Below are 17334 nucleotides of genomic sequence, written 5' to 3' on the forward strand. Positions count from 1 at the left end.
GGATCTCACTTCATAAAGTTAAAGTATTTCACGAGCATAACTCAAGGGGGAGCTTATGTTAAGGGGGAGTTTGTTAACACACTTCCTACATGATACGGGTAGTTTGTTGATACACTCTCTGCTTTCAAGACGTGAAGACTTTGAAGATCCACCGACATTGAAGATTTGAAAGGACATCAGAGTTTTGGTAACTCGAAGACCAAGGACCGTCGAAGTTCAAGACGTGTCCGCAACTATAGAAGATAAAGACAAAGCTACATCCAAGGGGGAGTTTGTTGGTGCACTTGTGTCTGTACTTTGTCTGTATTCGGTCTGTATGTAAACGATGTCCTAAGTCAGTCTGTAAGTTGACCAAGTCAACTATCCTCCTAGTTTGACTTGGACAACATGATGTTTGTCTGGATCGAAGGATAGCCTCGAAGGATACGCATCATCCTTCGAGGTACTCGAAAGATATAGTTCGACCATTAGACATCGAAGGATGATCCTTCGATGTCCATGCTGATCGTTCGAGCTCCCTGTCTTCGATAGATGATCCTTCGGACCATCTGTCGATCCTTCGACCACGACCTGCTGTGTATGGGTATAAATACCCATGCAGTGTGTTAGTGTTAGACAGATGCACACATAGAGAGTTAGAAAAACTCTGCTGGAAAACACACACACACACACTTTAGAGAGTTTGCAAACAGATTGTAAACCTTGTGCTTGTAACCGTAAACCTTCATACGTATTAATACAGTGGTGTTAATCGGTGAACTTTGTGTGTTCTTGTGTTTGTTCTTGCTTCATCCCGGTTTGCCTACTAGCTTGGATTCCGCACTCGCTAGTGGGTTAGTATAACAAGGTTTAGGTTGTTCTCGATCCTCCGAGAAAAGGGACCTACAACTTGGCTCATTCCTAGAATATCCACCTAAAATTTTGTCACTTCTCAACTCCATATTATTTCTCACTATTTTTTATTATTTATGGTAAAAAGCTAGAAATATTTTTTATATGCTTTTTAAATTGTAAACTAATTCATCCATATTTATGGTATCTTTTAAATTTTTGTTACAATTATTTGTAACATGTTTTATATTATTTAAAAAAATCTTTAATTTAAGTATAGTATTGCTATACATTAAAAAAATAAACTATTTATAAAATAAAATATTTATAAAATAAAATAAAGTAGTTGTTATGTTGTGTATATAACATGTTTAATTATCATTGTTATGTAATAATTTTTATAAGTTACTTAATTATGTATGTACAATGTAGATAATTGTAGCATGACGCGTAATTATCATTATAAGTTGTGTAATCTCTATAGTTATAAATAAAAATAGGAGTACACTTGGCTCATTCCTAGAATATCCACCTAAAATTTTGCCACTTGTCAACTCCATATTATTTCTCACTATTTTTTATTATTTATGGTAAAAAGCTAGAAATATTTTTTTATATGCTTTTTAAATTGTAAACTAATTCATCCATATTTATGGTATCTTTTAAATTTTTGTTACAATTATTTGTAACATGTTTTATATTATTTAAAAAAAATCTTTAATTTAAGTATAGTATTGCTATACATTAAAAAAATAAACTATTTATAAAATAAAATATTCATAAAATAAAATAAAGTAGTTGTTATGTTGTGTATATAACATGTTTAATTATCATTGTTATGTAATAATTTTTATAAGTTACTTAATTATGTATGTACAATGTAGATAATTGTAGCATGACGCGTAATTATCATTATAAGTTGTGTAATTACGAGATATGAACAAATTATTTTCACATTATATATTTGCTATCCGTGTAGTACACGGGTTGCTAACCTAGTATATAATGTTTACAAGTCAATGGTCATCCTAGGAATCCTCCTATATTCAGTGGTCATCCTAGGAATCCTCCTATAATTATGCTCTAGTATACAAATGAATGTTATGATTGAGCTCTTATTCTAATATTCCCCCGCAGTCGAAACGGGAGGATCACGGATATTGAGGCTGGTTCGAAAATCGTCGAATAGAACCTTTGGCAACCCTTTTGTAAAAATATCGGCTATTTGGTATCGTGATGGGACATGTAGAACTCGGACTTCACCCTTGGCGACCTTTTCACGAATGAAATGAATATCCACTTCAACGTGTTTTGTACGTTGATGTTGAACTGGATTACCGGATAGGTAGATAGCACTCACGTTGTCACAATAGACTAAGGTGGCGCGTTGTAGGGGTGATGAAGTTCTAGTAGTAAATTGCGAAGCCAACAAACTTCGGAAACCACATTAGCGACGCCACGGTACTCCGCCTCGGCACTTGAGCGGAACAAAGTGGGTTGACGTTTGGAGGACCATGAGAGAAGATTGTCAACCATATATACACAATAACCGGATGTTGAACGCCTTGTGTCGGGACACCCTCCCCAATCGGCATCGGTATAAGCTGTGAGAGAGGATGTTGAGGATGGTTGAATGTGAAGACCATATGAGATTTTGCCTTTAATGTATCTTAGAACTCTTTTAAGAGCATTTAAATGGATGGTCTTCGGGTCATGCATATGGAGACATACTTGTTGAACCGCGTATGAAATGTCCAGTCGGGTAAAGGCGAGGTATTGTAAAGCGCCGGCGAGGCTTTGGTATTCGGTAATATTGTCAACTGGCGTCCCATTATTACTGCTCAATTTGTTTTGTGTGTCAACCGCGGTGGCTGCTGGGTTGCAATCCGAGAGGCCGGCCCGTTCAAGGATTTCTCCTGCATACTTTTCTTGCGAAAGAAATAGAGAGCTTGAGTCCCGTGTAACCGAAATACCAAGGAAGTAGTTAAGTGGCCCAAGATCTTTCATTACGAATTCTTTAGAAAGCCGAGTCATGAATTTTTCCCTTAAGTCATCTGAAGATGTTATCAACAAAATATCATCAACATATAATAATATGAATGCCATGTGATGACCTTTGTTGAAGTTGAATAAGGAATGATCACATTGGCTATGTTTAAAACCCATCTTTGAAACAAAATCCGCAAACCGTTGGTACCATGCTCTCGGTGCTTGCTTGAGGCCATAAAGAGACTTTTTGAGTAGACAAACATGATTGGGATACGTCGGATCACGAAAGCCCATTGGTTGATGCATAAAAACCGTTTCATTTAAGTTCCTATGTAGAAAAGCATTTTTGACATCGAGTTGATGTATAGGCCATGACTTAGAAAAAGCTAAAGATAACACCGTTCTAATTGTTGCCGGTTTGACTACGGGGATAAAGGTTTCCCCACAATCAACACCAACTTGTTGTGATTGACCGTCACACACTAACCGGGCTTTATATCGTTCAAGCGTGCCATCCGCTTTCTTTTTATGTTTAAAAATCCACATGCTACGAACAATGTTCATACCGGGCTGTTTGGGTACTAATTCCCAAGTCTTGTTATCAATAACTGCACGAAATTCGTCGGTCATGGCATTTTTCCAGTTTGGATTGGAAAGGGCTTCGGTGGGTGATTTTGGTAGAGGAGAGAGGAGAGGAGTGGTAGACATGTTTAGAGTAAAGTGAGTTTTTGGTTTGAAAATACTCGACATGGAGCGGGTGTTCATGGTGCGAGTCGGTGGAGGTGGAGGTGATGGTGTGGGTTGGTGATGGGCCGGAGGGGTGGTAAATGGGCTGGTTGGTGGGCTGTTAGATGACGGAGGGTGGGAGGGTAACAGGCTGGTTGTTGGGCTGGTTTGGTTTTGGGTGTAATGGCCGGTTGGGAGAGGAGGGTTGGCTGGGCCAGAGGAGGTATCTAGAGGAGATGGGCTGTCTCGGTGGCGACTTGGTTTGCTTTAGTTGTTTCTTTAAGGAATAGTTGGGACCGAGCCTCATAGAAGGATGGGAATGGTTTGGTATTTTGAATGATTGCACCGATAGTATCATAGGCTTCGGATAGTTCGGTGATGAGTTGAATGACCAAGTCACGTTCGGCTACAGGGGATCCGACATTCGCCAATTGGTCAGAGATTATTTTCACCTCTTGGCAATATGCGGACATGTTGGGAAAGGAAGCAAGCTTAAGAATGGCAAATTTTTGTTTTAGAAGGACGGCACGAGTGGCTTGATTATCATGAAAGATGCGTTGTAAGGCAACCCACGCATAACAAGCGGTGGAGTCGGGTCGTATGATGGTGCTTAATAGATCGTTAGAGATGGTGCCATAGATCCATTAAAGGACTATGGCATCAAGCCGATCCCAAACATCATCATCTGTAGTGTTGGAAGAGGTGGCTTCAGTGGCGGCTGCAGCGGGAAGGGTAATGACGCGAGGGGAGAGGTGGTCGCGCACTTGAAACGCACGACAATGGATTTTGAAAAGTTCAGCCCAAGAGGAGTATTGGCTGGTGTCCATTTCGAGGGTGATAGGGATGAATGTTTTGATATTGGTTACTGTGATGGCAGGATGTGTTTTCGGGTCCATGTTTTGGTTAAAGAAAGAAAAGAAGAAAGTAAGATGGTGGTCGGCGGTTCAAGAAGAAGAGGGACAGGATCGAAGGGAATGAGGTTTAGAGGTTTGATACCATGTTAGACTCTGTAATTGTCTGTGTGTTTCATCTCATTATTTACAATCAATATATAATGTTTACAAGTCAATGATCATCCTAGGAATCCTCCTATATTCAATGGTCTTCCTAGGAATCCTCCTATAATTATGCTCTAGTAAATGGTTTACAATATTATGATACAAATCAATGCTATGATTGAGCTCTTATTCTAATAGTCATTTTCATCCAAAATCAAAATCTGGTCAGATTTTTCTGTTCACATCCAGTTTTTTTTTTGTCATTTTCCTTCTTTTTAATGAAGGGCAAAATGGTCTTTTAACGTTTTATTATAACAATTTTAAAAAAATCTGACCATTTTGCCCTTCATTAAAATAGAGGAAAAGGACAAAAAAGCTAGATGTTAACTAAAAAATCTGAACAGATTCTATTTTTTTGGATGAAAATGGCAACAAAATTGAAATTACAAGGACCCAGATTTAAAAGGTTTGAGTTTTGGATTAAAGTGGCAAAAGTTTCCAAACCTCAAGGACCATTTTGGCAGTTTACTCTATATTAAATAAACAACGAAATGGTCGGGGATGAATAATACCTCCAGATTGTTAATTAAAATCCAGTATACACTAAGGAAATGTTCCTTTTGGGGTTGGGTCCAACTAGCAAAATTATTGGAGTTAAGGTGTTAGTTGTTAATTATATCATAAGAACATGGGTAAATATAAACCCTAATTAAATAAATTCCATCATGAATAATAAAAGACATGTGTACCTGATTAGCCAGTAACCGCATCAGAGAATGAAGTTGACGCCATGTTCGTTAGATTGGCCGAGTTCCCCTTTAGGGTGTACAGCTATGATGGGTTTAGGTGTTCTTGATGAACAAGGTTATGAGAGAGAGGGGGGGACGAATTGATAGTGATGATGTTATTATAATTGTCTAACCATAAACCCTCTCTAATAAATCTCTATTTATATACATCCAAAGGGGAAACCCTATGTTTATCTACTAAGGGTAAATACGTCCATCAAATGTTTACCAATTAACGATTAGGGGTAATTAAGTCAATGATCAATATTAGATAAATTATAATAATGCCCATATAATATATTTAATATATAAATATATTCTTACATTCTCCCACTTGGCCGAGTTATCATTTATTATGAGTATTAGATAAGCCTGATCAGGAGTTAATACTCATTTTAGCTTTAAACTAAAACCATAGCAGAGAAATAAAGCCGTTGAGTCAGTGTTCAACTCAGGACCCCCATTAATCATACTACAGTCCCAATTTAAAACCTAAGCAGTTATGATCAATTGACGAATAAGCCCTTAACGTTGATTTGTATAATAATTGTCTAGCATGAACATATATTTAGAGACAAAAAAATCTAAACGGGTAAGGAAAAATTTATAATTAGACATTCATAGTACGAGATGTAGTTGTACATGATCCTCAATAAAACCTGTCATTATTATAAGCGCTTACATAATATTTATGGGTGAATGACCTTTCGTTATTGGATCCATAAGCATATCATGAATGTATTCGATACAAAGATTTAGTTTCCTCTATTTGTTTATAAACGAATAATTAATTTCGTATCGAAATTTAGTGCAACACATCTCGAACTGTTACTATTCGAGAAAACATGGTAGCTGACTTTATCAGAATAAATCTTCAATATATAATTTCTGTGGAGTTAATAAACTTATGAGTCCACTAATAAATTTTCAACAACATTTATTGACAATTGTGTTGTGATTAATCAACATATGATGTCATTATAACTTAGGTTGTTGTTATTAGTTCACTATGACTCCTCAATGAGATAGGTTTTATCCGCTGACATAAGGATATACCCCGAAATTACATTTAGTTATCTTTGAATATAACACAGTTAAAGTAATAATTCGGTTTGAGTTCTCACTTCTTGTTTCCTTTAAAGATATTGTTGTACTTCCTCCCTTGCAGTGAAAACTCTCCTCTAATAGCAGCACTGCAGTTCCTTTTCGGGCGGCTATATGTAGCCTATGCGAAGCAAGCGGGTACAAGAGTTGCAAAGTGAGTATAATATCTAAACAAGTATAGACTTGAGCTTACATAAGGCTTCTAGTTAATGAAGCATAAGGAAATGATTTCATTGATCCTATTATCCTCTAAAGGAGAGCAATATTGTTTGTTACATATGTAACGACCCATTTAAGGTTAAACTTATAGAACGAGACTAATGTCCCATTGGGTCTATCTCGGTATGTTATGATATCTATCACATAAAGATATCTCTGAGATCTATTATATCAAAGTTTGCGTTAACAATGCTTTGACTTTTGTAACATATACTTGTCAAAAGAAAATCATCTATATAAGGACAAGTTTGTTTTAGTTGCTTTCACTCATCTTGAGGTAAGTACATTAATCCACTTGGTTTTTGATAAAAATAATTGCATTAAGATTTCATCACATTTTGATGGTTGCATTAACCCATACATGGATTTTATTGGCATACAGATAAAACGTTCTTTAACCTTCAGTTTAGAACTTCCAGGCTGTTTTATGAACATGTAAATATGTAAGTCAGTTGTTAGGCAAAGTTTTCTTAAATGTTCTTCTAATGTAGCTTTAAATTGTTATAAGCTACAAGAAATAATCCTCAAAGAAACTTTTGTAAGATATGTAAGAAAATTCTTTGATAATTTATCTCTTCCTGAGTATAAACTTTGACAATCAATTATGCTTCTTCGTGTCTTAACGTTTATATTAGGATTTGGTTTGGTTATGAACACTATTAGGTAGTTCAATCAAATCCCAAACGTTATGCGAACACATAAAATCAGTTTTATTCGATTTAGAAGATTGATTGATGCTAACGGCTTAGTTATAAGAGATATGATCAACAAACTTTTCCAAAATCCATTTCAACTTTAGTCAAGAAGGATATGTAATCATCATAGTTAGTAGGCTTTTAAACCTAGATGACCTCATGTGTTGATTATTGGGTTTATTAGGAGTTTCAATTTTATGGATTAGCTCTTGGTTAGGTTGCTATCATTTTTTAAGATTCTAAGTGTGTAAGAGTTGGTGCAGTATGGTGTACAAGAGGTGTAATCGGAGTTAAAGTCGGAGTAAAATTTATTGACTCTTTTCCCCTACCTCATGTATTCCTTGAAGTCATGATAAAGACTTTTACTGCTCCCACTGACCTTAGAAGTCTTTAGGAACTTGCATGCTAAGGGTCATTATTAAAAGACCAACAAATTCTAATAGAGAAACAAGTTAATGACATTAGTCATTGTATTTTCTCTTGTTGAGGATTATTTTAGTTTTGGTATGATATCAGAGTATGCCCATAGTTAATCAACAGTGAAACTTTTGTAAGAGTAGCATTAAATTCTAAGGAGACAAGTTTTAATGGAACAGTGTCGAGATGGAGCAGTGTCTTGTATAAGAGGTGTAAATTGAAGTAATATGAAGTTTTCACTTCCCACCTCTTGCAAATTTTGCAAGTTATTATTAAGACACTTAATGCTCCCACTGATCTTTGATATCTCTAGAAATGCTACAAGAGAAGTTTCAATGAGGTATGTGACGTGGAAACCTATCATACATATGTTAGACTTTATTTGATTGCTTTAATGTCCAGGTGTCATAAGAAGCTTAGGGACATATTTAATAGAAATCATATTAAGTATATATATGAATAGATTTCTTTAAGACCGTTGGTCATATGAGACAAATTTAGATACAAGTGGATAGTCTTTAAATGATAAATGAATTGTATCTGAATATTCCATTTTGAATAAGTTCCATGAATGTCAATGAACAACTTCTGGTGGACACATACTTATTCCTTAAGCCAAGTAATGATTTAGGGCCTTCAAGCACATGACTTAAAATCACTGAGAATGAGAGTAGATAAAAATTCGTTCTCATCAACCTTGTCATGATTTCTCCTGAGATTTGGTTACAATGGATGGATTTTATAAGTCTCATTTGTCCTCTTGTTAAATTTTCATTTGCATGATAACAAAAGTTGTGAAAATGTATAGTATCATCTAGTCCCATCTTATTAAGGTTTCTATCCAGATATTAGGAATAGATAATATGAGAGTTTAAGGTAAGTGTGACTTTATGTTGGCTATGCAAACCTCACAACCTTTATAACATAGCTTAAGTATTGATACTATCTTATGATTAACTCGAGAATATGTAAGGTATCAGTAGCGTTGTTAACTTATTATGGTTCTTATAGCCTTAACATTTAATTTTGCCACTAATTCTCATGTTAGTTATTTGTTGACTTCTGATAAGAAAACGTATAGGACTAGACTCAACCAATCATGTGTAAATCGAAATATTAAGATTAGTAGACTTAAATATCATTAATAAGCGACTACTTATTTTAGCCAATTGTTCTTTTGAATTATGGATCGTCTCTTTGCTTATGCCTAGTCTAATGGCATAGTTTTGCAATAAGATTCTCCCTTGAAGAACATTAGAGTTGGAATTACTACTTGTATTTTGTCTATGGACCTTAGAAGTATCATCTTTTTAGGTTTTAGTGGTTATAAGGTGAACAACATCTTATTTTCTAGTTTCAAACATTTCTTTCTTTGTACATATGTTACTTATTAACACACTCAATTTCCTTTGGTACTTTTAAGTGTTATAGTTGACTTTTAAGGCATCAAAATTGTACATTATCAACACACATAATTTCCTTTGGTACTTTTAAGTGTTATAGTTGATTTTTAAGGCATCAAAATTGTACAAGTGGAAAATTTAGTATGTAATGTACTGGAAAAATATACTTATTTCCATGTGTAAGCCCTTTATTTTCTTGGTCATGGTATTGTACATTATCATGTATTCATAGATGCCATTTAACCTTATAGTTTAGGATTTATAATGAAGGCATGCATCTTAGGAGTTCTTTTGATTATTCCATAAAAATTAGATTAGTCTTAGGAAAAACTTAATCTGGAATAACTTTAATGATAACATTTATGTTAAATGAGTTCTTGATTATCACAAGAGACATCATGTTCGATTTATCATATTCATCATGCTCTACTTTTCTTCTACAGTACTTTTATCAGAAGAGAGCAGTAGGATTATCGTGTCTTAAGAGATAATCAAGGATTTGATTTAAAAGCTAATCCTATATAAACTTTAACTAAGACAAAACATATTAGGTTTAGAAATTAGAGTGGATGAGATACTAATTTATAGAAGAAAGTTATAGTGAGTGGGTATTAAGGTAAGCCAGACAAAAAAAAAAAAAAGATCATAGGATTAATGAATGATCATTAATGTAAGGATCGTTATTTGAAGAAAGGGTGATATGTCTATTACTAACATCAAAATAATAGACTAAGTTCATTTGAAAATTCTACTTAATTGAAGATAAATCACATTTGGGCAGAAGTGAAATCATTTAAGCATGTGTGCAAAGTAATTGTGACAGATCACCTTTGGGCAGAAGTGTGACAATTACCTTAGTTATGCACGGTTAAATATGCAAGACATGAATGAATTAAATCACCTTTGGGCAGAATTGAGAAAATCACGTTTGTAAGGCATAAATAACATAGCTTATTATTATACTTGAACAATAAGATAGATGTATCAAATCACCTTTGGGCATAATTGAAAGATCAGGAGCTCATTCAAGTTAAGTTATTTGGTTTTGTAAAAGGTATTTAATTATATTTAAGTATTCACAAAACCACTTTGTTAATGGCAAACTACCTGTTAGCGCGGATCGAACTCCTTTTGAAATTTCAAAAAATGAGATAATGAGTTTTCGAGAAGATTGAGTTTTCGAGAATGATTATTAGGTCTCGATAATATGAGTTCTCGAGAATGATTGTTAATTCTCGAAATTATTGAACTCACAAATTTTAATCCGAAAACATAAAAGAAAACGTAAACTTTAAAGCTTGTAAATTTAATCCGTAAACCAAAGTTGATCCGATAAGGTTGATTATGCTAATTTTTAGGGATTTTGATTATAATTTCAAAATATCTCTATCTATCCAAGTTAATTATTCGATTATAAATTTAAAAATAATATTTTATTCGAAACTTGGAGATGAAGATACATAGTTTTAGAAAACATAATCAAATCCTAATGTTATCCCAAAATAAAAGGATTTCATCAAAATTATATATTATAGATTGTATTATCAGCTTTTAAAAAAATGCAATTCGTAATCATTTATATGTTATCTCCGAATGAATTTATGGAATGAATTTAATAAAATAAAAAAAATAATAATTTATAATATAATGGAGAAGAGTTAGATAATATTACCACAAACAATATTATTTATATTATTTAGATGATGCAAGATTCTGGTCATCATCAATTTGCATATCGAAAACAAATCCAGAAGATCAAAAATCAAAATTAATGCTGGCACATAATTCGTAAATCCAAAGAAACTCAGTGCGCATTGGAAATCGTTAATTTGCACAATCCTTCATGCTAACCCTTTTAAGAAAAATTCGATATGTGATAAACACCAATTAGTTGTATCATATTCATCCATTGAAATTTAATGATATTGTATTCAGGTGTTGATTTAGGAGATTTACGAACTTATATACGATGATCAATATCAAAGAAACAAATCGGTTATAATGATTTAATTTTAAGTTCCGGATAATTGAACATCAAGTACAGGATTAAATTGATATAACCAACATTGCTCTGATAGCACATGTTGATTATATCATAAGAACATGGGTAAAACATAAACCCTAATTAAATAAATTCAATAATGAATAATAAAAGACATGTGTACCTGATTAGCCAGTAACTGCATCAGAGAATAAAGTTGACGTCATGTTCGTCAGATTGGTCGAGTTTCCCTTTAGGGTGTACAGTTATGATGGGTTTAGGTGTTCTTGATGAACACGGTTATGAGAGAGAGAGAGAGGGGGGTGGGGGACGAATTGATAGTGATGATGTTATTATAATTGTCTAACCATAAACACTCTCTAGTAATCTCTATTTACATACACTCAAGGGAAACCCTACGTTTATCCACAAAGGGTAAATACGTCCATCAAATTTTTACCAACTAACGATATATGGGTAATTAAGTCAATGATCAATATTGTATAAATAATAATAATGGGTAATTAAGTCGATGATCAATATTGTATAAATAATAATAATGGCCATATAATATATTTAATATATAAATATATTCTTACATTGCTTCCCTTGGTGTGAAAATTTGATGTTAAAAAAAGTAGCATTCGTTTTATAGAATGGAATGAAATCTTATGTTTGTTTCAACAAAAGAACGAACTTGAATTGAACAATAACATAAGAAACGAAATCTACATTCCAATTCTAACTAGATTCAATTTCATTATGTGAAACGAACACATCTAAATTCCAAATCAAATTTCAATTTCTATGCAAATTCCAATTCTATTAGATTTCCCAAAACGAATGCTACTTAAAAGTTAACCATACATACGAATCTGAGAGTAAAAGTCAACAAAAACTTGTTTTGTGTGTGGTACAATAGAGCCAATAGGATCATGTCGATAAAGAAAATAGAGTTTTACTGTGTACTATAAATATTGTACATCATTGTAGCAAAACTTGCAAATGTAAGTTATTTTATATATGTACATTTATCTAACTTTTGCTGATATTTGGACCAAGAAGTTGTTTGACATGTCACCAATATATATGTATATTTATAAATATATATTTATCTAACATACCTTTTCCCGTGTTTCTTTGGTTCGTTGGTGGGACATCTTAGAGGTTGAGTCAGGAGTGCTACCATACATAATGAGCGTTTTTGTGCAAGTATATAATGACTATTTTTAGTTATTGTATATTAAGTTTTATACTTGTATTACAACTTGTTATATGTGTAGGGATGTATTGATGGGAACCCAACCTCGATTAGGAGGCATATGCTACATGGTGTCATACCATGTAGATCGGTACATGACTAAGCGAAGGAGATATCTCTCTTCTGTCATGTGCTCTCTCTTTCCTGTCATGTTATTTTGGGATTTTAACTAAAAGTAAAAAACGGTCGATGGGCTAGAAAAGGGCCTTTGAGCTTGATGAATGGTTTGTTTTTGGTTATGACTGTTGGAGTTATATGCCCGAGTAATGACATTCGATAATACTGCTATCAAGGTAAGATCAAAGGGTTATAACAAGATAAACAAATATACGAAATGGTAAATTAATCGTTAAACTAGCCTAACGCAAATAAGACGTTTGATAATGATTATTAGAGAACTATCAAATCTACAAAATTAGTTATTATTATTCGAGAAATAATGATAATAAAATGCCTCAAACCCGAGGGTTTACGCTGTTGAATGTACTCGTCTAGCAAATAGTCTTAAAACCAAAAAAATCCATTACTAAAAACTGCGGAAATAATACAGCCAACCAATCTAGTACAAAAGTACACAATTGTCTTTAACTAACACAGATGGCATGCAAGTCATCTAAAGGGAGCCTTTGCACGAGCCACCAATCAACCTTATGTATATACTAAAAGTCAGTTATGCTGATTGAGTTCAAGTTTAATTAAAGTAATTGTAAACTTTAGCAAACATCAAACATGTTAAGCAATTAAGGTAGATCTGTGCACTATGTAATAAACCCAAAACTTTAGCATAAACTGTAACACTTTACTTAGTAAACTATAACATGCACATTATATTGTACATAGTACATCAACCACCAGCAAGTAAGTCACAAAGACACTGCCTCTTTATCATTTGATCATAGTGTTAACTTTAGACATCATATGTGACCACAACGTTAACTTTAGAAGATGTTCAAGACGTAAGTGTTAACTTTAGAGACCCAAGTTAACTTTAGACGCGATAAATCTCCTTTAGCCTTAAACTTGTGTAATATCCATACCATGAATACTTTATTCTATATCACTTAAACACTTTTATCACTTTAAGACTTTTTAAATGATAAAGTATTAAAGTTTTATCACTTTGAAACTTTAGCAAACCTTTATCATAATCTATCATGTTTAAAAACATAATACATAACTTTAGCGAGTATGGACACCGCTCCAAAAATAATGTAAAGATGGGTCTATAAACTCACCTAGGAGCAAAACTATTCTTTACCAATTAACGAGCTTTCACAACCCTTAGTAACCTTTAGGTAAAGGTTCCAGGTTTACCAGTGAAAATGAGTCAACTTTCATTCCAAACGAATAGGCGCAATGCAACAAAGTAGGCTTTGCGTTCAAGACTTTACCACGCGCAAAGTCCATTTTACTTACAGAGTATGAGATCATGTGGTTTTCCACTTTTTGGTGGACGTTAGGATATTGTTAAATAAATATAATGGATAAGCTTGATTTACAGCTGTCATGCTCTCGAATTTACCAAAAACTAATATTTTGTTTTGGTAAATCATAAAAGAGGTATTCTAAGCTATATGAAGAAAGATACAATGACAGGGAGCCCAATGCTAACTTGTTAACGACCCATAACTATGGTAGCAAAGTGTCAAAACCAAAAGAAAATTCGTCTATTTGGCTTTGGGACCGCTCACGATACCCATTTACCATTAACGGTGACCCCAATAGTTACAACACCGGAAGATCTTATGATCATTTTCCTTCTATGACAATTATATTTTATTATGAGAAAATTACTAATAAATTGTATGATATTTGTAGATTATTGCGTTAAAAGAAAAACCGTTGGCGATGCAAAGGGATTAGGGGGCACGAAAAATGATTCAGTAGGTACAGGGTACGGTGATCTAATCGAGGTTCGTCGCTAAGTAGATCCATTTCGAAGAAGTGCATATGGCGTGCTTGGATGTTGAAAGGATGCGTAACAAAGAGCAATTGAGCCAATGAGGTAGTGGTGGAGTGGTTGTGGAAAGACTTGGTGTTCCTTGTGACCCAGGTTCGACTTCCACTCTCCCCATTATTTTCTGCGGCATCCTGGTGAAGGGCAAATACTAGTGGTGCTGGTTCGTCTTGGATGGGAGGCGAGGTTTTACCGATTATTCCACTGCCGTGCCTTCGGGCTGGTGGAGGTCGGGTGTCTGGGCATCTAGTAGAGCCAAGGGCTGGCGGCGGTCGAGTAATCGACCTTGGCCACAGCAGCGCACGGTGTCACAATGGTTGACACATCATTCCTTGCTGTTAAAAAAAAAAAAAAACAAAGAGCAATTGAATTAGTAGTTTAGTGTGATAAATATATTTTGTATATCATTACGTATTTTCCTTGTAATAAAATTTTTAGTTACAATATTTTTCTAATAATCGTTATTTCCATATTTTTATTTTATCAAGATGCTTTTACAAGCACCATTTTTTCTTAGATAGTAAATACAATTAAAAGCTAAACCGAAACATTCGTTTTGTAATGATAATATATACCTTATAAATTCAAGAGTAAATTACACTTTTTGTCCTTTATTTTTTAATTAGATTGTAATGGATGCACTTTAACTTCAATAATTATAGTCACAATCCTTTATTTCTAAAACATATTACACCTTACGTCCTTTAGCACTAACCTGGTTAAAAATTTTAAGTTAAGTCTATTCACATGAAGGTAATTTTGTAATTTTACCTTTTTACTTAGAAAAATACATTTAAAAAAAGAAAAAAAACAATAAAATATATTTATAAACCAAATACTCACACAGACTCTCATATCTCTCTCTCTCTCTCTCTCTCTCTCTAAAACACCTGTAACTTCATCTCTATACCACCTAAACGCCTATCAACCATCACTCCGACCAACACTCACTCACCCCCCCTCTCTCTGCAGATCCCCACTACCACTGCTTCCATCCTTTTCAGATCTTCAACCACCATGTTTACTTTTTAACCCCCATTACAACCACTATCATCTTCAACCAGTCTATGAACCAAAGAAAAAAAATTAAATCATTCAAATTTGTCATCTTACATAAATAACTTATTGGTTGACTAATTTACAAAATGTAAGAAAAAGAAAAAAACAAACGAACAGTAGGTATATGTTGAGAAAAAAAAATTCAAACCATCATACTGCCTCTTTAATTGAGATGCCTGCATAAAGAAGTAATGCAGAAAATGACATAGGCAACCTGAAATCCAAGTAAAAATAAGTTGTTTACACAAATATGAAAATGAGGTTCCAAAATTAGTGCTAGATCTGAATCTCTTGTGTTGGATCTGAATCAAAACTATCCTTTAGAAGAGAAACATTACTCTTTACACCAAATGGCACCAAACGAAGTTCCCGACCCATATCTAGGGTTTCCGGCAGCGGCGTCATAAGCGGCGGTAAAGATGGTGCCAGATTTGTTGGTTATTCTGGCGGCGGCGGTCACAGACATAGGTGGTATGGTGGCAGGTGGTGTGGGTGGGAGTTTGTGGTGGAGATGAAGAAGAAGAAAAGGGTTTCCAGATTTTGAGAGAGAGAGAGAGAGAGAGGGGGGACTGTGGGTTTTTTGTTTTTTCTTTTGTTAATAAAGATAACTTTAAGAGTTAATTGCCAAAATCATCCCCGAGGTTCGGGCACATTTGCTATTGTCGTCCAAAATGAAGTTTTTGTGCCATTTTGCCCCCCATGTTTGTAACTTGTTGCCATTTTCATCCAAATACCTAACCAAGTTACTTTATACCTTATTATAGGGTATTTTTGAAATTTATCAATTATAAGGGAGTAACCTGTAAATTATCTTCTCAATTATATATCAGCCTTTTATAACATACCTTCTTCATAAAACTCATTTACACAGAGAAGAAAAAAACCCTAATTTCAACGAATCATTGAAGAATAACCCTAATTGTGGAGGTTGTCGCACATTGCTAATGTATACATGTGGCGCTACAAGTGTCGGATGCTCTTGTTGTCATATTGTGAATCTCGCACAAGGTATGACGTGTGTGTATATATTTATTTTTAATAGAATTTTGTTTAATGCTTTTGTATATATTTGTTTGACAGTTGCCAATCAGCTTGCTCAAGTAAATTGTGGAAATTGCAGAACTACGCTGACATATCCATATGGTGCTCCATCAGTTAAATGTGCAATATTTCAGTATATTACAAATGTTAATGTGAGTACAATAACCAATCTATCGTCTTGTTGGGAAATCGCAAAACCTATGATACAAGACACACACACACTCACTACAATACAGTACAATACAGTTTCATTTGCATTGATAGAGGGGCTTTCTTTTTTTAATTTATTGCAGATGAGCAATGGAAGAATTCCGGTTCCAGTGCGACCAAATGGAACCGCAACATCAGGATTAATGCCCCTTGTTTCTACCGTGAGTTCCTGTTTCTTCCCTTAAACCCTAGATTAGAAGCAATTCTCAAATGATGATGGATAGAGCATACAATATGTAATGACGGGATTGAAATTTGCGTTTTCACCTCTGATACACCAATTATCTGGCTCCAAATCACTAGACGATTGGGCCATCGCTGATTCTTCACCGACTCGTTGTTATTCTTCATCGATTCGTTGAAATTAGGGTTTTTTTCTTCTATGTGTGAATGGGTTTTATGAAGAAGGAATGTTATAAAAGGCTGATATATAATATCTATAAGATAACTTACAAGTTATCCCCCTATAATTGATAAATTTCAAAAATACCCTATAATAAGGTATAAAGTAACTTGGTTAGGTATTTGGATGAAAATAGCAACAAGTTAAAACGTGGGGGGCAAAATTGTACAAAAACTTCATTTTGGACGAAAATGGCAAATATGCCCAAACCTCAGTGACGATTTTGGCAATTAACTCTAACTTTAAATAAGA

General features: G+C 34.1%; 2 protein-coding genes and 1 long non-coding RNA gene across 4 annotated transcripts; 1 reads left to right on the plus strand and 2 right to left on the minus strand.

The window, feature by feature from the left end:
* Positions 1 to 2205: 2205 nt before the first annotated feature.
* LOC110883012 (uncharacterized mitochondrial protein AtMg00810-like) lies at positions 2206 to 3528 on the minus strand. The gene has a single exon (XM_022130880.1). The coding sequence runs from the start codon at positions 3526 to 3528 to the stop codon at positions 2206 to 2208; it is 1323 nt and encodes a 440-aa protein (XP_021986572.1).
* Positions 3529 to 15088: 11560 nt separating this feature from the next.
* On the minus strand, positions 15089 to 15994 carry LOC110886174. 2 transcript variants are annotated; one of them, XR_002562676.2, is made up of 3 exons: positions 15767 to 15994; positions 15577 to 15642; positions 15089 to 15434 (listed from the first exon to the last, which is right to left on the minus strand). It is a non-coding gene; the product is annotated as an uncharacterized LOC110886174 (long non-coding RNA). The 2 variants fall into 2 exon arrangements; XR_004869839.1 differs by having other exon boundaries at positions 15577 to 15994.
* Positions 15995 to 16099: 105 nt separating this feature from the next.
* Positions 16100 to 17004, plus strand: LOC118482733 (protein LSD1-like). The gene is made up of 4 exons (XM_035978369.1): positions 16100 to 16104; positions 16300 to 16436; positions 16509 to 16621; positions 16763 to 17004. Exons 1-4 carry the CDS (start codon positions 16100 to 16102, stop codon positions 16862 to 16864), a joined length of 357 nt encoding a protein of 118 aa, XP_035834262.1. The 3' UTR covers positions 16865 to 17004.
* Positions 17005 to 17334: the final 330 nt, after the last annotated feature.

The sequence above is a fragment of the Helianthus annuus genome, chromosome 10 (genome assembly GCF_002127325.2).
Source record: "Helianthus annuus cultivar XRQ/B chromosome 10, HanXRQr2.0-SUNRISE, whole genome shotgun sequence".
Taxonomy (NCBI): domain Eukaryota; kingdom Viridiplantae; phylum Streptophyta; class Magnoliopsida; order Asterales; family Asteraceae; genus Helianthus; species Helianthus annuus.